The 22,276-nt window shown below is 44.5% G+C and overlaps 2 protein-coding genes, 1 long non-coding RNA gene and 1 other non-coding gene across 4 annotated transcripts; all 4 read right to left on the minus strand.

Annotated features, from left to right (window-relative positions):
- Positions 1 to 3,052: 3,052 nt before the first annotated feature.
- LOC125352338 lies at positions 3,053 to 3,587 on the minus strand. The gene is made up of 2 exons (XR_007211161.1): positions 3,529 to 3,587; positions 3,053 to 3,312 (listed from the first exon to the last, which is right to left on the minus strand). It is a non-coding gene; the product is annotated as an uncharacterized LOC125352338 (long non-coding RNA).
- Positions 3,588 to 5,554: 1,967 nt separating this feature from the next.
- LOC125354049 lies at positions 5,555 to 5,670 on the minus strand. Its single transcript, XR_007211434.1, has one exon. It is a non-coding gene; the product is annotated as a U5 spliceosomal RNA (small nuclear RNA).
- Positions 5,671 to 13,280: 7,610 nt separating this feature from the next.
- On the minus strand, positions 13,281 to 13,757 carry Tmem239 (transmembrane protein 239). Its single transcript, XM_048347431.1, has one exon. It carries the CDS (start codon positions 13,737 to 13,739, stop codon positions 13,281 to 13,283), a length of 459 nt encoding a protein of 152 aa, XP_048203388.1. The 5' UTR covers positions 13,740 to 13,757.
- A 739-nt stretch (positions 13,758 to 14,496) lies between these two features.
- Positions 14,497 to 15,282, minus strand: C6H20orf141 (chromosome 6 C20orf141 homolog). The gene is made up of 3 exons (XM_048349371.1): positions 15,260 to 15,282; positions 14,834 to 15,076; positions 14,497 to 14,725 (listed from the first exon to the last, which is right to left on the minus strand). Exons 1-3 carry the CDS (start codon positions 15,280 to 15,282, stop codon positions 14,497 to 14,499), a joined length of 495 nt encoding a protein of 164 aa, XP_048205328.1.
- Between the last annotated feature and the right edge of the window lie 6,994 nt (positions 15,283 to 22,276).

The raw sequence follows: 22,276 nt of genomic DNA on the forward strand, positions 1-22,276 counted from the left end.
GACAGTTGGTCTTGACCCTGGGTTTTTGGCCCTACAAACTACACTAGTGATAAACTGTGGGTTGAACAATGGGGAAGGGTGGGGGATAGAACAAGGTTGTGGGGTTAGGAGTGATGTAGGAGCAGAAAACTAAGTTAACACAAACATCTATTAAATAATTTTGAAGTAGAATAGGTGGAAAGGCATGGCAGAATTCTTAACATTTCTGTAATTGTAAGTGAAACCTTGAAAGAAAGCATGCACCTCTCACCCTCCAAGAAATACCACATCAGGTGTCAATCATGGTTAGCAGTCTGCTAGAAGAAATGCAAATGAAAGGATGGGGTTAACACCTACTGGTGCTTAGGAAGTGTGCAGACTGTGTAAATCAGTAAAGACCTTTAGAGGAACCAAAAAACCAGTACCTTAAGCAAATTCATTTGCCTTTCTTTGGTATGAGGAGGAAATGGAAAGGGAGATTTACAAAACAAAAAAGTAGGGGCTGAGAATGTGCCTTAGTGGTAGAGTGCTTGCCTTGCATGCATTAAGCCCTGGTTTTGATTCCTTAGCACCAAATAAAACAAAAAGCCAAGAGTGGCACTGTAACTCAAGTGGTTGAGTGCAGGCCTAGAGCAAAAAAAAGAAGCCAGGGACAGTGCTCAGGCCCTGAGTTCAAGCCCCAGGACTGGCAAAAAAAAAAGTAGATAGTTTCTTTTGTTTTTTAGAGATTAGATGTTGGATCATTTCACTAATTTTTTTTCCTTTTCATTAACCAAAAATTACTGTCTTGAAACAGCCTTCTTCAGCTGTGTCCACTTTTTCCAGTCCCTTGCCATTCCTTTATGCATTTCCTTCTCAAAACCTTGTTTTTCTGTCCAGACACGTTGGCATCTCTGATTCTGAGGTTTCCATCTTGCCGAGGGAAAACAACAACAAAAACACAGCACATAGACTGATTTGCAGGAACCCACAGCTTACCGGGTCTCTGGGCCTTTCTCTTGCTTGCCATCCTGTTCTTCAAGAATTCCCTGCTACTTTTCCTATTGAGCTTTTCTAAGGTTTTCTTCCTTGTTTCTTCCACTCTTTTTCTGATTCTGGTTCTCTCACTGCGTAAGCAATCTGGAAACTTTGTTTTTTTCTTCTTCTGGTCCTGGGGCTTAAACTCAGGGCCTGAGAGCACTGTTCCTAGGCTAGTGCTCTACTACTTGAACCACAGCTCCACCTACATCTTTTTGCTCGTTAATTGGACATGCAGGTCTCATGGACTTTCTTCCCCAGGCTGGCTTTGATCCTCAGATCTCAGCTGCCTGAGTAGTTAGGATTACAGGTCTGAGCCACCAGTACCTAGCCTGGAGACTTTAATATCCTCAATATCCTCTCCATTCTTCTTCCATATTTCTAATTTCCATTCTACTTAGCTGTGAGGCTTACATCACCCACTTATATGTCCCAACCACTTTGTCCTTTTCTTTTTTTTACATTCCTTTAAAATTTATTGAGGTAGCTCAATCTGTTTAGATATGAGGGAGAAATTAGTTTTGGTTTGTTATATAATACATACAATACAAAGGAGTTAAAGATTGGCTCCTCTCTTACAGATTCTGTTCAGACATGATAGGGAAATAAGAGACTTAAAAATAGCTTTTTACAGATCATCATTTGCATTTAAATAATTTTCTGGGCTTTATTTTGAGATGCAAAAATGATGAAAATCTTAGGTTGCCCTGAGTATGTAGACCCACTGCTGGCTACTTAGGCAAACCAGAGCCCAAACTTTAGTGTCCAAAAAGTGCTCATAGCTGGCCACTGGGAAATTGTCCACTAAGAATCTTTCTATAACTCCAATAAAATCTTAGTGTTTTTTTTTTTTTTTTTTGGCCAGTCCTGGGCCTTGGACTCAGGACCGGAGCACCGTCCCTGGCTTCTTCCCGCTCAAGGCTAGCACTCTGCCACTTGAGCCACAGCACCACTTCTGGCCGTTTTCTGTATATGTGGTGCTGGGGAATCGAACCTAGGGCCTCGTGTATCCGAGGCAGGCACTCTTGCCACTAGGCTATATCCCCAGCCCACAAAATCTTAGTTTTTGTTTATCTTTTTTTTTTTGAGGATCTCACTAGCCTAGGCTAGTTTTGAATTTATGGTCCTCACAGTTGAGCCTACTTGAATACTGGGGACAGTGTGTGTGTGTACCTGTGTGTGTGTGTACCTGTGTGTGTGTGTGTACCTGTGTGTGTGTGTGTGTTACTTGGGTTTGAACTCAGCACTTTGTGCTTCCTAGGCTGTCACTGTCACTCTACTACTTGAGCCATGTCCCCTGTCATTTTTGCTTTCTTTTTGGGAATAGGATTTTGTATTTCCCTTTATGCCCTACCTCCTTGAACCTCAAATCTCCTATGATTGTTTTCCAAGAAGCTAGGGCTGACCTTTAAGCACAAGCCTCCTGATTTCTGCCTCCTGAGTAGCTAGGATTATAAGTGAGCCACTCATGCTGGGTTTGATCTCTTTTAAAAGGTAGATCCTAGGCTGGAGGCTTGACTCCAGCAGAGTACCTGCTTACCTCAAGCATGAGGTTCTGAGTTCAACTTCCAGTTCAAACCCCATTCCCTCCAAATAAAAATGGATCCAGTATCCTACACCTTTGCCATACCAAGATTTTGCTAAAAGGTATAGAGTTCATGAGCACTTCAGTTGAGATGTCAGCTTTTACTTTCTGTTTTTGTTTTGTTTTTGTTGCCAGTCCTGGGGCATGGACTCAGGGCCTGAGTACTGTCCCTGGCTTCTTTTTGCTCAAAGCTAGCACTCTACCTCTTGAGCCACAGCGCCACTTCCGGCTTTTTTCTATATATGTAGTGCTGAGGTATTGAACCCAGGGCTTCATGTATATGAGATGAGCACTTTACCACTAGGCCATATTCCAGCCCAGCCTATACATTCTATAAGGAAAATTTTCTTTTGAGAAAAGTGTAGTGTATTTCCCTCCCAAATATTTGATGTACTGGAAGTTTCCCAACAAAAGTCGGTAACTTGCCTTTTGTTCCATTATCCAGTTCCTTGTATAGATTGTTCAATTCTGTGTTGAAATATATCTAGACATGAATTGGTGAAAATGTAATAGTAAACTCTTACCACAAAGAAATGAACTATTTCTTTTTTTAAAGCTTGCTTTATATAAATGTAATTGACATGCATATTTCACCTATACAATTTTACACACACATGAAACTATCACAATCAAGATAAGCAAGTTTTTCCTCTATAATTTCTTCACTTCACCTCTTCCCACAACTTCCTCATGTCTCCACCATTTGTCCCCAAACAATCATTGATAGTGACCTCCTTTCTTTTCTTTTTTGCCAGTCCTGGGCCTTGGACTCAGGGCCTGAGCACTGTCCCTGGCTTCTTCCCGCTCAAGGCTAGCACTCTGCCACTTGAGCCACAGCGCCGCTTCTGGCCGTTTTCTGTATATGTGGTGCTGGGGAATCGAACCTAGGGCCTCGTGTATCCGAGGCAGGCACTCTTGCCACTAGGCCATATCCCCAGCCCCGTGACCTCCTTTCTATATAGGTCAATTTTATGTAGAGCCAGGCACTGTTGGCTCACACCTGTAATCCTAGCTACTCAGGAGTTGAGATCTGAGGGTTGTAGTTCAAAGCCAGCCTGGGCAGAAAAGCTTGTGAGACTCTTTATCTCCAATTAATCCTAAAAAGCTAATAGTGGAATTGTGGCTTAACTGGTAAGAGTACCAGCCTTGAGCAAAAACAAAACAAAACAAAACAAAAAAAAACCCTCAAGAATAGTTCTCAGGCCCTGAGTTCAAATCCCAGGGCTGACATACACAAAATAATTTTTTTTTTTTTTTGGCCAGTCCTGGGCCTTGGACTCAGGACCGGAGCACCGTCCCTGGCTTCTTCCCGCTCAAGGCTAGCACTCTGCCACTTGAGCCACAGCACCACTTCTGGCCGTTTTCTGTATATGTGGTGCTGGGGAATCGAACCTAGGGCCTCGTGTATCCGAGGCAGGCACTCTTGCCACTAGGCTATATCCCCAGCCCACAAAATAATTTTATATAAATGGAATTCAGTAGATATTATTAAACTGGCTTTTTCATCCTGAGTGGAATTTACAAATTATTCCAGATATTAAATTGATGTATGGTACTGTATACTTGCCAGATAGTTAAAATGAAAGTTACAGAGTTCTCTGAAACAATGGAGACCACATCAGTTTAAAAGATATTACCAGGAAAGATCATCTTCTAGTGTGGTCCTTAGCTTATTGAACTGATCTGATCATCTTAGCCACTTGATTTAAAACTTTTAAATTTCTACCACTAAAAATGGTGTGGTGACCATAGGGTTTTGAAAGTTAACCTTTATTCAGTTAAAATTCTTGTCCACCTGGCACCGTGGCTCACACCTGTAATCCTAGCTACTCACGAGGCTGAGATCTAAGGATCATGATTGGAAGCCAGCCCAGGCAGAAAAGTCCCTATGAGACTTATTTCTCTTATTTCCAATTAATCACTCAAAAACTGGAAGTGACACTGTGGCTCAAGTGGTAATGTGCTATCCTTGAGTACAAAGAGGCTCAGGGACAGTGCCCAGGTCAAGCCCCACAACCAAAAGAAAAACAAAACAACAAAACACCCTTTTCCATTTCTAGTTTCCTAAAAATTTTGACCATGAATGGATGCTCAATAATAAAAAATACTTTTTATTCATCTGAGGACTGATTTGTCATTTGTTGTTTTCCATGGTGAGTTACATTTTTGCTTGTTTTACAAAATCACTCCCATATTTCCACATTAAGATATGCTTGTATTTCTGGGAAGAAAGCATCCTGACTCCCATTAACATATAATACACATGCACATTTTACATGCAACTAAAAACACACAAATTTAGTATATGATTTCTTAAGTTTTTACATGTGTCCATGTAACCACCACCCAGTTCAAGATACAGAAATTTTCCATCATCCCACAAAGTTTCCTATGCCCCTTCTTTCTTAGTACTTCCCCTCCTCCAAAAGGTAACCACTACCCTACCCCCGTCACCTTGAATTTGCTGTAGTTGAAATCCTGTCACAAAATCATATAAAGTACACGCCTGTCTGGCTTCTTTCCAGTTTACTTCTGTGAGGTTTACCTATGATGTTGCATCATTTGGTAGTTTGTGACCTCTTACCTAGTGTACAACTTTCCATTAGATGTAAAGAATACAATGTATACCTTCCCCTGTTGATGGACATTTGAATTGTTTTCAGATTTTGTCTATCTTGAATAAAGCATCTGAATGTTTTTGCTTAAGGGTTTAGGTGGATAGATGTACTCGTTTCCCTCCCAGTGGAATTGTTAGGTTATAAAATATGTAAATGCTGAACTTTAGTAAATGCTGCTCAATGATCTTCAAAGTGGTTATTCCAATTTGTACTTGTTTTACACTGCTTTTTTTTTCCCCAGCTTGTCCATTTAACTTGGAGTTTCTGCTCTGTCCTGATCCCATCAGTCTTGCTATTTGCATTTCCATTTCTCATTTTCACTTTCATTTGAGTAATTTCTTTTTTTTTTAAAGACAGCCTTGCCAAAACAAGGCCTCAAAAAATTGGTTTAAGACTCAGAGTTGTTCCTCTCTACAGAAATCTTTAGTAAAAGGTGAAAGATGTATACGATCTGAAGAGAAAACAGAGTATTCATTTGAGTAATTTCTGAAGAGGAGGAAATACCAAGTTTATCATCCTCAAACTGCACAAACTCGGGCTGGGGATATGGCCTAGTGGCAAGAGTGCCTGCCTCATATACGTGAGGCCCTGGGTTCGATTCCCCAGCACCACATATACAGAAAATGGCCAGAAGTGGCGCTGTGGCTCAAGTGGCAGAGTGCTAGCTAGCCTTGAGCAAAAAGAAGCCAGGGACAGTGCTCAGGCCCTGAGTCCAAGCCCCAGGACTGGCCAAAAAAAAAAACAAAAACAAAACAAACTGCACAAACTCCTTTTTAAAACCAAGAAAGCAAATTTAGATCACATTTTAAAAGTGAACGGGACCCTTTCAGTAGAGATAGAAAGGATATTTGACAAAATTCAGTATCCATTCCTGATTTAAAAAAAAAAAAAAGCTTTCCAAACAGTAGAAATATAAAGATAGAGGGCATTCATGCAAAACTTCCAGCTGACATCATACCAGGGGAAAAACCCAAATACTTTACCCCTGAGATCACAAACAAATATGTTCATCCTCACCATTTCTATTCAGTGTTGCACTCACTGGAAGCCATAGCTGCTTCAGTAACATGAGAAATAAATTAAAGCTTTACAGATTGGAAACCAGAAGTAAATCTTTTGCTGGCAGACACAGGATTTTTCTGTTGGAAATTATTTTTTAGGAAGCTACTAGAACTAAAAGTGAATATATCTATGAGTATACAAAAAACAGTGTTTCTTTGTATCTAAAATGAACAATTAGAAATAGACATTTAAAGAGAGGTGTGTGTAGCTCAAGTAGTTGAGCACCTGCCTAGCAAGTTTGAAACCCTGAGTTCAAATATCAATAGCTCAAAAAATTAAAACAATGCCATTTACAATAACAGTGAAGTATGATGCATTTAGGAATAAGTATGAGTAGATATGTTAAGGACCTATTTGCTAGTGCCTATGAAACAGTGCTGAGAGAAATTTTAAAAGTCTAAGTAAGTGGAGAGGTATACCTTTCCCAAGGTGTTAGATATGGACCAGACATGTTATCAATTTTCTCCAAGTTGACCTATAACATTTAGATCTATACATAATCCCAACATTTTTATAAGAATGAACAAGCTGATTCTAAAGTCATATAGAAGATTTAGGATAACCCTAATGGTATCCTTTCTGTACTATACACCTTAATAATAATGTGGGGATGGGAATATGGCCTAGTGGCAAGAGTGCTTGGCTCGTATACATGAAGCCCTGGGTTCAATTCCCCAGCACCACATATACAGAAAACGTCCAGAAGTGGTGCTGTGGCTCAAGTGGCAGAGTGCTAGCCTTGAGCAAAAAAAGAAGCCAGGGACAGTGCTCAGGCCCTGAGTCCAAGCCCCAGGACTGGCAAAAAAATAAATAAATAAATAAATAATAATAATAATAAAATGCTATTCAAAAAATTCTAGAATAGTCAACTTTAATGAAGAAGAACAAGTTGGAAGGTTACACTTTGATATTAAGATCTACCATAAAGCTGAAGGCAGCCTGAGCAGAAAAGTACGAGACACTTATTTCCAGTTAACCTAGAAGCCAGATTGGAGGTGCAGCTCATGTGGTAGAGTACTATCCATAAGTGAAGAGGCCAAGTGAGAATGTGAGGCCCTGAGTTCAAGTATTGGTGCCAGCCTAGGCAGAAAAGTCCCTGTGAAACTCATCTCCAATTGACCACTCAAAAACTGGAAGTGGAGCTGTGGCTCAGTGTAGTAGAGAGCTAGCCTTGAGCACAAAGAGCTCAAGGACAGTGCCCAGGCTCTGAGTTCAAGCACCAACACACACACACACACACACACACACACACACACACACACACACACACACAGAGAGAGAGAGAGAAAGAGAGAGAGAGAGAGAGAATAATTCCAGAGAATATTAGTACAGAATGGTAACTAGTTACAAGATGAAGCAGTTTGGTTTGTCAAAAAAGATTGCTTTTTCTCACAGTTGTGAGGCTCTGAGTTTTTTTTTTTTAAGTTAAACCTTTACAGGGCTGGGGATATAGCCTAGTGGCAAGAGTGCGTGCCTCGAATACACGAGGCCCTAGGTTCGATTCCCCAGCACCGCATATACAGAAAACGGCCAGAAGCGGCGCTGTGGCTCAAGTGGCAGAGTGCTAGCCTTGAGCAGGAAGAAGCCAGGGACAGTGCTCAGGCCCTGAATCCAAGGCCCAGGACTGGCCAAAAAAAAAAAAAAAAAAACCTTTACTTACCTCACAATCCAGCCATTTTTGTTCTCAGAAGTGAGCCTACAAGTTTTTTCTTGGCTTGAGCCATGCCTCCAGACCATTTTTTAAAAGTGTTATTTTATGCTGGACTTGAACTCAGGGTCTGGATGCTGTCCCTTAGCTTCTTTTTTTGCTCAAATCTAGCACTCTCCCATTTGAGCCATAGCTCTGTCACTGGCTTTTTTGGTAGTTAATTGGAGATAAGAATCTCATGGACTTTCCTGCCCAGGCTGGCTTGAAACTTCGATCTTCACTTCTCAGCTCCCTGAATAGCTAGGATTACAGATGTGAGCCACTGGCACTTGGATTTTATTTTTTTTAATAATTTTATTTTTATTAATGTGTTGTGGGGGAGGCTACCATTTCATATTTACTTCTAAGATGGAAAGTATTTGGAAGGTAAGGAATGCCTATAAAGGAAGCAAGAGTTTGAAATATAAATGGATATGTTTTCACATATTTGGATTTGGCTTGTTCAACGTTGGTGGTGGCCAGATCTTAACAGGACGTCACAAAAAAAAGCCAGACTTTTACCCCAGGAGGAATGACAGTATCAAACTGGAGCTGGGCCAGGAGTCAGGGACAGTCAAGTAAGATTTTCTTCTCGATTTTTTTTAAGGGGTGTGTGTCTTCCATGGGGCTTGAACTTGGGTCTGCTCGCTGTCCTTGAGCTCTTTTTGCTCAAGGCTAGCACGAGCCACGGCGACACTTCCCGTTTTCTGGTGGTTAATTGGAGACAGAGTCTCTCCAACTTTGCTGCCTGGGCTGGGTTTTGAACAGCAATCCTCAGATCTGAGCTCCTGAGTGGCTAGGATAGCAGGCCTGAGCCACCAGTGTGCCCCCTCTTCTCAGAATTCTTTAAGGTGCCTCCATGCCTCGGGACTCTGGCTGGAGAGCTCAGCTAGAGATGTGGGACAAAGACGAAGCTACTACGGTGATGTCAGTGGTCCTAGGATGTCTCTCCCCGGCCCCAGGCCTTGCCCCATCTCCCTGGGTGCTGGTATCCAAGCTGGTGCACGCGGCTCCCTCCTTTCCCAGCTCCAGCGCGTCGGATCTCAGGCTGTCAGAGCCGGAGATGTCCACCAGGGGACGCGCCTCGCACACGCTGCGGCTGCCCGGGCTGCCACTGCCCAGAACGGCTCATGCCCACGGCCTTCACACTGAACGGTGAGCTTGAGATTTCCTCCACAGCCTCAGGCCTTTGTCCCACGCTCCACGCTCCACCCACTCCCCTGGATGCCCGCCCTGGGGTGGCTGTTACCCCTCTGCCACGCAGCCTGAGCATGAACTCAGCGCCGCGCGCCTGTGGCCCGTCCCTGGTGTCCCCAACATCCGCGCACCCAAACCCCACCACCCTTTCCCCTCGGTCCCCACGTAGCCACGGTCTGGCCTTCCCATTCCCCTTTGTGGGCAGCACGGCCCCCCTCTTCCCCAGCAAATCTGTGCTTGTGTCTCGGGGCTTTGCCCCTGCTCGTGGGGCGCCTGCCGGGTCCCCAATGGCCCTGCCTCCTCTCCTCTCCCTTGTGGTCTCAGACTAAGAGCCTTTCACTCCACACACCCGGCCTTTGACAGCGCCCACGAGTCTGAGCAGCACTGCAAGTGGCCTTTGGAAGCCCTCCTTTCTGCCACGGACCTTTTTTCTTTCCTTTTGGGTGACCATTAAAGCTGCCTCTTAAGCGGTGCCCCCTGGGCAGCATGCATGCGCCCTCTGATACAGCCCTTTGGAGCCCTCATGGATATTCTGCATCCTGCTCCCAGTTTGGGGAGGTGGGGCAGGCACAGGGAAGTCCTATTGGAGTATCACCTCCCTCCACCATTTCTTAGATATCCCACCAAGATTTGATTCTGCAGCTGTTGGTCTGCTCTGTTCAAATGAAAGGCCACTGGTAGCTGATTCTGGGCTCAGCTTCCTTATGCTCTGCCTGATTTGATTTGCTAAGGATGGAGCCCAGGTCTTTGCTCAGAGCTAGCTCATACTAAGCAAGCGCTCTACCACTGAGCTACTTCCTTTAGCTGACCTGATTTTCTGGCTAGGCCAAAACAGGAAACAGTTACTGGATTCCCCCGCTTCTCACACCAACCCCATCAGATAAGGCTGTGGGGGTGAAGTGGAGGAGCACAGGCAAAGAAATCCCATCCCATGGTCCAGGTTATACAAACCAATGAGACAGTTCTTCCTGTCTTGGCCCAAACCAGAAAAGCTTAGAACGCCTTCATTCTAGCGTGTCCATTTTCCCCAGGCTTGTATCTTTTTTTAAAGCCTTTTCACTCTAAATGGATGACTTTATCCACATTAAAAGGAATGTCAGGAATTATATGATCATTGTCTTCTCGGCAAAGGTCTTTTGCTTTATTCTTGTTTGCTCTCTCACTTCCGTTTGCTTCCCCTTAGTTGTCCATGCCATTCTGTTTATCTCTTGTTTTCAGGTGTTCTTGGGAAACAGAAAACAAAAACACTTGTTCTGCTGGCATACATTTTAAATATGTGCAAAAGAAATTGCATTTTCTTGTAAGTGCTAAGATTTTAAGAATGATCCAGGTAGCTTCTGCGTCTTCTAACTTCTGCCTCTTCTCCATGATGCCCATCTCTGTGCTTTTACCCTTCCCTACCCCAACTGATAATGTCTTCAAACATCTCTCCTTAGGCAGCATGACTCAAACTTTAGTATGCATGTGTATCTCTTGGGAATCTGGTTAAAATGAAGGCTGTGGTTCGGCAGATCTAGGGCTAGGCCAATTGCATTTTTGACCAGCTCTGATGGAGCACATATACTGCTGGGTGTATTCTGAGGACGAAGGTTCTACGTACCTCTGGGAGAGTTTTGAATTGCTGGGTCATAAGGTACTTGTAAGGCCTAATCTGGTAAAATATTCTCTCTCTGCTTTCCAGTCTGGCTATACTATTCTACCCTACACAGGCATAGGACAGGCATGTAGGAAAGGGGTGTTTGTATGGGAAAAGGCCTTGCGCCTGTCCACGTCCTATTCCATCTTGAATTATGGTATCTTTTCTTTTTTATTAGAGTGGCCTTCAGACTCCAGAATGATATCCCCAGCCAGGAATACAGAGCCAAATCAATGAAGGATCCAGGCCACACCTCCTTAGAGGACTCCAGGACTTCGGCCTAGTGGAGATCTAGATTAGTTTGACTCATGACATCCCCAGGCCTGATCTTCATTTCTGGTAGGAGCCTTTGAGAATGAGGAAACTCACAGGATCTTCTCCCATCACCTTACCACCCACTAAAGTGGAGTGGGACTCAGTGGCCTGGCCATTGACAAGTAGTTACCCTCATGAGGACTTTTAATCTCTGAAATGATATTGTTATAGCATAGCTATATGTCATGGAAATAAGAGCCAGACCAGACATTTTTACCAGGAATCCCATAGAAGCCCGAAGACAGGTGTCCTTGCCTTTGTCTTACCACAGAAGAAAATGAAGTTCAGGAAGGTTTAGCAATTTCCACCAAGGACATTCATGGCTAGACGGGGCTAGATACAACAGCACTGGGACTTGAAACCAATCCCAGTATGCACACCATGGTAATCATCTCCATATCCTTTCTTACCCTTGATACCAGGTCATACTCAAAGAAACAGGAAGGAAGGACAAGTCCTTGTGTGTCAAGCCTAAGATGGTGAACATATATAACTAGTGACCAAAAATTAACCACATTTCAGGGACTGGTCCTCAGGACCCAACTATTTAAGTGTCATGAAAGGAGGATCTTGGGTCTAGAGCCTTAGAAGTCAGGATTTGGGGGTTAGCTGTAAATAGATGGGACTAGATGGAGGCTAAGTGAATTGGTCCTAGCTGTGAGTGAATTGTCTATTATATCTATCAGCTTACCTTATATGTGATCACTCAGTGTTTTTTGTTGTTGTTGGGGGGAGGAGTCAACAGTGACTGAATCACCAGAATCTGGGGCATCAAGGAATGCTACTTTGTCGAGAAATACCCTTCTTAGTTACGAGCAGCTCTGCTGGATTGGTTCTGGACTTCCCTGAGTTGTTATGCCCTTCCCCTACACACACAGCTGTGTGGCTAGATCCTGGCACTATGCCCCAGCTCCAAGAATTTCACAACCAGAAGAGTTCCACATCTGCTCATTTTGAGATTTCATGGCACATGATATTTTACAACTTGTCTACACCATCCGTCCATCCTCTGTTTGTCATTAGAGGCCTCAAATTCTATCCATGACAGAGAATTTCTCAGAAAGCCTCGTGAAACTCTTTGCTGTCCCATCTGGTTTACTAGCCAAAAGACCTTTGGAGTCTACAGCATGTTTTTAGAGCTCAAAACATCTTTACAGTTTTTGTTTTAACCTTTACAATTTTAGTATGCCCTGGGACAGAGTTGGGACCCATTTAACACTGAGGCTCAAAAGAATGAACTGGGGGTGGGAATGTGGCTTAGTGATAGAGTGCTTGCCTAGCATGCATGAAGCCCTGGGTTCAATTCCTCAGTACCACATAAACAGAAAAAGGCAGAAGTGGCACTGTGGTTCAAGTGCTAGCCTTGAGCAAAAGAACTCAGGGATAGTGCACAGGTCCTGAGTTCAAGCCCCAGGACTGGCAAAAAAGAATGAACTGCCCAAGGCCATCCATTATGTAGGTGGCTGAAAATAGACTTGTTTTTCCATAGCAGAAGAAACTGGGAATGTAGCTTAGAGGTGGAGCATGTACTTAGCATATTGCCAGGCCTTGGATTCCATCTCTAGCACCAAACAACAACACCAAAATCAACAATGACAACAACAACCCAAAAACACAACAAAAACATGAAACTCACTTCTCAGGTTGACCCGTTTCCCAGATATGGGGTGTGGACAGAGGCAGGTAAGGAGGGGTGCCCTGGGCAGATGGACAAGGTGAGATCTCTGGGCCTTCTGGCCATCCCTCACCTCGCTAGCTTTCTGTCAGTGGGGCCCTTTCTAGAGCCTGCGGTCCTCCTGGAAGTAGAAGAGAGGATGGGCTGAAAGAATGGCAATGAGGGTACTCAGGAAGAAGCTCTCAACGAGTCTGCAGCTGAGAGGGCTGAGAAGCTGAGTTTCCATGGGAGCCCCAGTGGTATTACCACATCCACGAAGGTGTTCTCGGTGGTACGGGCAAGCTCTGTCCCCAGCCATCTGTCCTGTCCCCTCTTCTCAAAGCCTCTAACCCCTCCTTCCAGGTACCTGCAGCACTGGGCTTGAGGTAGGTAGGTGCCAAGAGGCCAGGCTTCTGCTCTGGGTGAGGGATCTGGGGCCTGCCGAGGCTCCACTGCCCTCCCTCTTCCCTGATGTTCATGTCCTAGGTCCAGGGCTCAACAGACACAGGCAGTGGGATGGGGTTGCCCTTCTAACGGACCAGGTCCTGAGCATAGCCTGGGTGAGTCATGGAGGTGAGGAGGCCCACGAGGCTCAGCAGCGTGGAGAAGAGCAGCAGGAAGGAGGCTGTGAAGAGCAGGGCAGGCAGAGCACTGAGTATCAGCAGCAGCACAGCTGGCAGCAGGTGACGCCACACTGCGGCCACCACAGGCCACAGGGAGCTCAGCAGGTGGGAGCCGGTAGTGAACAGCGCATGGCATAGCATCAGTGCCAGCAGCAGGTAGAGTGCCCCCTCTACACCCCACAGTATGCGCTGCAGCGGTTGCCGCCAGCCTGATGTGGCCCACCACTGGACCCAGCTGGGAGGTATGTGGTATGCCCACCAGCGTATCCAGCCCTGCCTGGTGACCCAGGTTGACCAGGACGCTGCCGGCTGTGGCCCCTCGCCGGCTCCGATGGTGTCCGTCTCCAGTCGAGACTGCTGCATCATGGCTGGTGGTGCACCTAGGGACAGGTCCAGGCCAGCTGCAGGAGCAGCTGGAGATGCTGGGGAATTCAGGGCAGGTGTTGGTATAGGGAGTCAGGAGGGTGGGGCAGGGTGGGGCCCTGAGCAGGGACCTGAGACTTACCTCGGGAAAGAGCCATCTAAGTCATATTGTTTCCTGCTGCACCCAGGATAGCCTGGCAGCCAGATCCAAGTCTTTCACTCTCACCCACACCCCACCATCTCTGGGGGAGTCCCATTATGACCCGGACTGGGGTGGGGTCCATTCAAGAGAGGAGTCCCTTGTATGGTGTAAGGCTCACCTGAATTCCTCTCCATGGGCCTTCCAGGCTGGCAGAGGAGCTTGGTGAGCTCTGCAGATACAGTTTCTCCTGTTTGCTTCTGGAAGCCTTCATCTCTGTCCCTCCCCTGGTGGCTGATGTCAGCTCTGAGTCTTCTTCTATGGACTCTCATTCTCCAGAAGGAGGCCAGAATGGTTGCCCTCAACCTACAGGCCCCAAGTTAGCTGGCACATCCCATCTTGATCTCCCTGCCTCACCCCTGCCTACTGTTCCTGCATCAAGTCTCAGTCCTGACTCTCTACATTATGAGGCCAGAGGTCCCCTGAAGTACAGGCTGAGAATAAAAGGGCGTGTCCCAGGCCCTCTGTTTAGCTCAGGATGGCGAGGAAGCCTAAGAAAGCAGGAAGACCAGTGTATTTTGTTTGTTTGTTTTAAGAGCACTCAGTGTTTGGAGTGGGCCCTCAGATCCAAGGGTGGAGGCAGAAAGCCAGGCCTAGCAAAGCCAAAGGCATACCTCGGACTCCCAGGAGCAGCCCCACGCTCAGGAGCAGCAGAAGCAATGCATCCTGGAGGCTGAGTTGTCTTGGGACTGCTTCTGTTGGGAAGAAGGGAGCCACCTGCTGTTCTGGACCCTCACCAGCTCCCTGACTTTGGCCCCTTGGGAGAAGTCTGTGTCGTGGCAAAGTGGGACTTGTGGCGGGCCTGTGGAGAGAGAGGGTTATCAGTTGGGCTCAGGCAAGTTGGCCATGTGTGCTCGCTGCTTTACAATGTCTAACTGCTGGTTGGTTGTCCACTTACCTGTGGAGCAGGTCAAAGGTGAGGAAGCTGATCAGTAGCAGCAGCAGCAACAGGGCTGGGCCAGCCATGGAAAAGATGGCTCCAATTGTCAGCCCTAGTGCTCCCAGGCCTAGGACACTGTCCAGAATCTGGGCCCAGCTAGGATCCCAGCAGGACACACATGGGTGTACTGGCCTACTTGACCCCTCCCCAGCACCCAGACCCCTGGGAGGGTGTGGGATGGGATTTGCAAGGGGTTTGGCCCTGGGTAAGCACAATAGAGTCATTGAGGAAACCAGAAGCGGTCCGAACAGCTAGTTTTGGAAGGGAGGAAAAGGGGGAGGGGAAGGGGTCCCTAGGATACACTCAAAGGTGAGCTTGGAGTGGGGATCCAGGATCCTTGGGAATTTCCCCCCTTCCCCTATACACCCCACCCACCCTCCTCACCTCCTTTCACTTGGGTCAGCCATTCTAGGACTGAGCACCTAGGGCATTGTGACCTAGTGCCAGGTGGGGCCCTGGGGCAGGGAGGGGCTGCAGCTGTCTGGCTTCCTAAGACCCATGTAAGCCAGCAATTCCTGAGAACTACGTGGGTCTTAACCAGGAAGTCAGTGACTTCTGAGAACTAACTCTCATCCTCTTGCCTTGTGAATTCTCTGCCCCTGGGCTTTCCCACGGGACTCTGGGTTGTCAGGAATGCCATCACTCCTTGGGGGAGCTGTCCAAGAAACAAGGATGGGTTATGTCTTCATCCTTCAAGTTTCCAGAGCCATCTGTCTGGGAACATTCAATCTGTCTTCAGCTCTGTTCCCTAAGTGAGGTGATACTTATAAAGCCCTTGGGGTTGAAGGGTTCCTTCCCCCCCCCCCCCCTCACACTTTCATGACTATTCTCCTGGAATACAGAGAAAGGCTCTGCAAATGGAAGCTTTATGGGACTGGGCTCCCATGTGACCTGCTTAATGAAAGTGGGTTGAGAGGAAGCAATTTTTAACAACTACAATTTGTGGAAGGTGATATAGATGCTGGGGTTCCAGAAACAGGCTATTGAGCCAGGGCATAATAGCATAAACCTATTATCCCAGAACTCCGGAGGCTGAGGCAGGAGGATTGTAAGTTTGAGGTTAAGTTGAGCTACATAGTAAGACCCCTACATTTAAAAGAAAATGAGAAGGAGTAGCTAGCAGCTACCTTGAACTACCTAACTTGAAGGTAGGGATGTGAGGGGAGAAAATTGGAGAGAACAATGGCATGGATCAAGATGCATTGTACTCATAACGTGACTTAAAGAATTGAACTTCTTTGTACAACTACTTAATAAAAAATAACACCTAGCAGTTGCCCTTTGAGAATGAAATTAAGAAAAATGAACAGATAAGGAAGAGATTGATCCCCTAAAAAATTAAATCTATTGGGCTGGGAATGTGGCTTAGTGGTAGAGTGCTTGCCTACCATGCATAAAGCCCTGGGTTTGATTCCTCAGCACCACATATACAGAAAAAGCTGAAAGTGGCGCTGTGGCACAAGTTGTAGAGTGCTAGCCTTGAGAGAAAAAAAAAAGCAGCTCAGGGACAGTGCCCAGGCCTTGAGTTCAAGCCCCAAGACTAGCAAAAAAAAAAAGTCTATTTCTACTGATAAGTTGTCAATGGGTGGTGGCTACAGAGATGCCAACCCACCTATTTAGTGACTTGAGAAAACAGGGAAGAAATGAGTCATAATCAAGAAAAATTATTTTTTGTCCCAGTATTATAACTGAAGGAACACTGCTGTGGTGGTGGCAGGGCAGATAATGACCTCCTAGCATATAGAAGGGGAAGTAGAAGGGGCCATTAGCCTGCCTCCAGCAGTTCCTGCCTAAAGACTCAGGCCTGGTTGTCTTGACCATCTTTGGTAGTGATGAATCAGGGTCTCTGGCTCTTGGGATCATTCCCTGTCCCCTTGCTCTGGTTCTGTTTGCATATTTGGCCACTGCACTTTTGGTAGACATCTGTCTTTAAGGTATACAGAGGATCGTCTCTCTCTTTCTTGTATAAGTTTCTTCTTGTATAAGTTCCACTTGTTCCTTGTAAATAAGCAAATCAATGTTCAGGTTTGAGATTGCCAGTCTCATAAACCTGACCACTTCTCAGTCTGTACCTATAAGATTGTATTGTTGGACATATAGATTTGAGGGCCATATGCTGTTGATTATACTAAAATGAAGCAACTATATTTTGCAAAAGGGTTGGGTGATGGATATGATGAATGCTCCTTGAGGGTTTGCTATATGCTGGGTAGGAGTCTCTGATGTGTCTTTTCTCTTCTCTTTCTCTTTCTTTCTTTCCTCTCTTTCTCTTTCATCAGAATATTTTTGTTATACGGGGGGAATAAACACATTTACAGTGTATTGTAATCATTCCTGTCCTGCTCTACTATCCCTTCCCCTCTTACTGAAACAATTCAACAGGTTTCATTGTTCTGTTTTCATACATGCAAGCAATCTACTTTGAGCGTATTCATCCTCATTCACTCTCCTTGTTAGCCCAACTCCCCTCCACTAGTGCTCTACTCTCCAAACAGATTCCGTTGCTTCTCCTCCTCGTCTTCCTCCTCTTCCTCCTTGGGCCCATCCCAGAACTTGAATTCAGGGCTTTGATTCTTGCTGTCCCTGAGCTTTTATGCTCAAGTCTGGCACTCTGCCAATTGAGCCACAGCTCCACCTTGGGCTTTTTGCTTGTCCTTGGGAGATAAAAGTCTCACAGACTTTGCAGCCCAGGCTGGCTTTGAATCATAATCTTCAGTTCAGCTTCCCGATTGAGTCATTAGGACTCAGGCATGAATCACCAGCAGCCAGCTGTCTCTCTTTTCTCCCCTCCTAACCCTCATTGATCGACAACTTTCATTCAAGCTTTTATGCTCTTTTCATATATAGTTGAAGAGTATTTCAGAACTATTTACCCTCTTTCTCTTTCCTTTTCCCCTTCTAAGTATTCTCTTAGATTTTTATTCTGTTTAATCCATATATGTAACTATGTATATATACATCCATACATGTATGTTTCTATATTTGTGTTCTGTTTATCCATATATGTAATTATGTATCTATATCTATGTGTACACATGCATATATGTATTTTAGGTCCAGTTTCCACATATGAGTAAAAACATGATATCTTGTTTTTAGAGCTTGTCTTACTATATATGATGTCCTCCAATTCCATACATTTTTCCTGAAAATAATATTTCATTTCTCTTTATGGCTATGTAATATTCCATGGTGTGTGTGTATGTGTGTGTGCACGTGCGCACATCATTTCTTTATCTGTTGTTGAACACTTTGCTGATTCCATCATTGTGAATAGGGCTATAATAAGAATAGAATGTCAATGTCTTTCTGATATGCTGACTTATAGTCCTTCAGCTATATGGCCAATGATGGTATAGTGGGGTCATAAGGAAGATCTATTTTTAGTTCTTGAAGAAATCTCCATCCTGATTTCCAAGTGGTTGCTGCACTAATTTACATTCCCATGGACAATGTATCAGAGTTTCCTCTTCCTCTCCCCTCCCCAAATCCTTGCTAGCAGCTGTTTATTGTTTTCTTGAGAGATACAATTCTGACTTTAGTGACATAGAGTGGTAATGTGGTTTTGATTCGCATTTCCTTTATAGCTAAGAAGGATGAACATGTCTTCATGTACCTATTGGCCATGTGTAGTTCTTCTGAGAACTACATGTTTAGTTCACTTCCCCATTTATTAATTGGATTATTTGTTTTCATACTGTTTATTTTTTAACTCCTTGTGTATTCTGGATATTAATTTTTTGTCTGTTGAATAACTGACAAAGGTTTTTCTCCCATTCTGAAGGTTGTCTCTTGATGCTGGTAATTGTTTCTTTTGCAGTGCAGAAACTCTTTCATTTGGTATAGTCCCATTTGTTAATGCTTGCTGCCTTCTATAGACAACTGGAGTCCTATTCAGAAAATATTTACCTGTATCTAAAATGTTTAGTGTTTTCCTTATGTTTTCTTGTATCAGACTTAAAGTTCAGGTCTTATTTGATTCAATTGGAGTTGACAGAGGGTATGAGATAGAGGTCCCAGGTTCAATTTTCTGCAAGTGGATGGATAGCTTTCCCAGTATCACTTACTGAAGAGTCTCTTTTCTTTTCTCCAGTGTATATTTTTGGCTCAATTGTCAAAAATTAGATAGCTATAGCTGTGTGGCTTTATTTTTGGTAGGGTTGTTTTTCCAGTCCTGTGGCTTGAATTCAGGGCCTAGGCACTGTCCCTGAGTTTCTTTTGCTCAAAGCTAGCATTTTAGTACTTGAACCAAGCTCCACTTTCAATTTTCTTGGTGATTTATTGGGAATAAGAGTCTCACAGACTTTTTCTGCTCAGGCTGGCTTAGATCTGTGATCCTTAGCTCTCAGCCTCTGGAATATCTAGGATTGTAGGTGTGAGCCACCAGCATCCAGCTTATTTCTGGTATTTTTATTCTGTTCTATTGGTCTTCAGGTACTGTATACCAGTATTGAACTGGTTTGGTTATTATGCCTCTGTAGTAGAAGTTGAGGTCTGGTATTGTAATATCTCTAGCACTTGATTTTTTTGTTTGACTTTTACTTAGAATTGCTTTGTTATTCAGGGTTTTTTATGCCTCCATATGAATTTTTAGAATGATTTCTCTGAGGAGTGATAATAGGATTTTGATGAGTATGGCATTGGATCTGATGGGTAGATTACTTTTGGAAGTATGGCCATTTTCATAATATTGATTCTGGCAATCTATGAATATGGGAGGGCTTTCCATGTTCAGATGGCATTGTCAAAAAAGAAATGTACTCTCTACCTGACTTCTGTAACTTAAAACCCCTCTGTACATCACCTTTATAATAGCAATAACTTTTCTTTTTTAGAATGAGGAAAGTAGACACTCTTTTTTTTTTTTTTTTTTGCCAGTCCTGGGCCTTGGACTCAGGGCCTGAGCACTGTCCCTGGCTTCTTCCCGCGCAAGGCTAGCACTCTGCCACTTGAGCCACAGCGCCGCTTCTGGCCGTTTTCTGTATATGTGGTGCTGGGGAATCGAACCGAGGCAGGCACTCTTGCCACTAGGCTATATCCCCAGCCCCAGAAAGTAGACACTCTTGTTTCATCACTTTCAAAGAAATGATTTCAGTTTTTCTCCATTTATGAGATATCCTGTTTCTTATGTCTCCTATGTCGTCTCCTGTTTTTCATATCTGTCTGGGAAACTGGGATGGGGATGGGGGCTGGAATCAGAGAAGTGGCCAGCCTGGGCTTCAGTGGAGACATGTTCATACTGTTACTAGAGGATCAGCACAGCTCTGTTGATTCACATGAAAAGTGCAAAAGAATTACAGCAGGAATCAAGAATCATTTTGAACAGGTGATTATCCATGACCACCTGGAACAATTACTTTTTTTGTTAGTTGTGGGGCTTGAGCTCAGGGTCTGGGCCCTGTCTCTGAGCTTTTTTGCTCAAGGCTAGCGGTCTACCACTTTGAGCCACAGTGCCACTTCCAGTTTACTGGTGGTTAGTTGGAAATAAGATTCTCATGGACTTTCCTGCCCTAGCTGTCTTTAACCCAAATCCTCAGGTCTCAACCTCCTGAGTAGCTAAGATTACAGGTATGAGCCACCGGTACCCAGCAGATTTTTTGAATTATTAACACATTACTTGTACAGGGAAGGGTTTCTCTGTGACATTTCTACACATGTATAAATGTTCCTTATCACTCTTCCTTAACCCACCTCCTCCCTTCTTAAAACAATTTCAACAGATTTCATTTGTTCTCTTTTCATACATGCAAGTAAACTACTTCTATCATATGCATCCTCATATCCTCACTTATCCCACCCCCTTGTAAGCCCAACCCTCCCCAGCAGAGCTTGTTTTAGTTGTCTGTCCTTCGTGTATGTGTGTATGTGTGTGTGTGTTAAAATTGCACTAAGGGACTTCATTATGGTATTTAAGACATGAATATATTGTGTTTTGCTCAGAATGGCTTTCAATTGTTTTTCCTCAACTTTCTACACAACAGCTTTTACTGAGTCTCTTTATGTTGTGTGTGTGTGTGTGTGTGTGTGTGTGTGTGTGTGTGTGTGTGTGTTCTGGTACAGAGGCTTGAACTAAGGACTTCATGCTCTCACTCAAATTTTTTTCTGCTCATAGTTTTTCTGCTCATGGTGCACAAGTTCAGTCATGGCCTCCAGTTCCAAGATACTTTATGTCTTCATACACAGTTGCATAATTCCCCCCCTTAGATTTTTTCTGTGCCTTTCCTTTCCTCCTCCTAAATATTCCCATGGTTAGAGTCATGTGGAACCACAGATGTGTTTAACTTAACAAAGACCCAGGTTCATGGCCCTTACCAGAGGGATCATTATCCTCATGACGCTGCTTTGACTTTAGCCCTGTAGGCTGTACCTGAGGGTCTCAGGAAGTACTCTACCCCCAAAGGCTAACATCATTTTCATTCTACAGACCACGTTTAATCTACTCCAAGTGACTTCCTTTCCACATTAACTTTCCTATCACTACATTTGGTGGCTTTCCAGAACTCCTCTTGAAAGACACAAAAGTTAAGATAGATGTGCCAACTTTTCTGCTAACAAAAGTAGCCTACTCTATCCCCATCAGACCAGAAATTGTTTTTTATTTGGGACTATGTGTAGGGTGACATAATGATGAGTAATATTCCAGAGCAGAGTTAAACTTGAGAAGGATCCAGGGCCTTCTTATCAGTTCATATCTGGTCCCTTTCCTAAGAACCAAACTGTTTTTGTTGGTTGTTTGTTTTTTTGGAGGTCATGGGGCTTGAACTCTGGGCCTGGGTGCTGTCCCTGAGCTCTTCAGTTCAGGATAGCACTCTATATGTGATCCACAGAGCCACTTCCAGTTTTCTGGTGGTTAATTGGAGATAAGAATCTCATGGACTTTCTTGCCCAAGCTGGCTTTAAACCTCCATCCTCAGATCTCAACCTCCTGAGTAGCTAGGATTACAGGTGTGAACCATTGGCACCGGGCCAAATCAAACTTTTTTTTTTTTTTGCCAGTTCTGGGGCTTGAATTCAGAGCCTGAGCACTGTCCCAGACTTCTTTTTTGCTCAAGGCTAACACTCTACCACTTCAACCACAGGGCCACTTCTGGCTTTTCCTGTTTATATGGTGCTGAGAAATTAAACCTAGGGCTTCATGCATGCTAGGCAAGCACTCTACCACTAAGCCACATCCCCCCTCCCCCCCATCAAACGTTTGATTGTAGCATGTAAGGCAGGCAAAAAGAGACCAAAAGAGAGAGACAGAGAAGGCTGTCAGCACATAAGCACTGAATCAAGGACTCTCCTAGCATAGGCCCTTGGCTCCTGTCTGTTACCTATCAAACTGTGGCCTTCCCTTCTGGAAGAGGGGCACAGTTTGCTGTAATGCCCATCTGCCTGAGGCCTGCACCTCCAGTGTCA

This window comes from Perognathus longimembris, chromosome 6 (genome assembly GCF_023159225.1).
Source record: "Perognathus longimembris pacificus isolate PPM17 chromosome 6, ASM2315922v1, whole genome shotgun sequence".
NCBI classification, from domain to species: domain Eukaryota; kingdom Metazoa; phylum Chordata; class Mammalia; order Rodentia; family Heteromyidae; genus Perognathus; species Perognathus longimembris.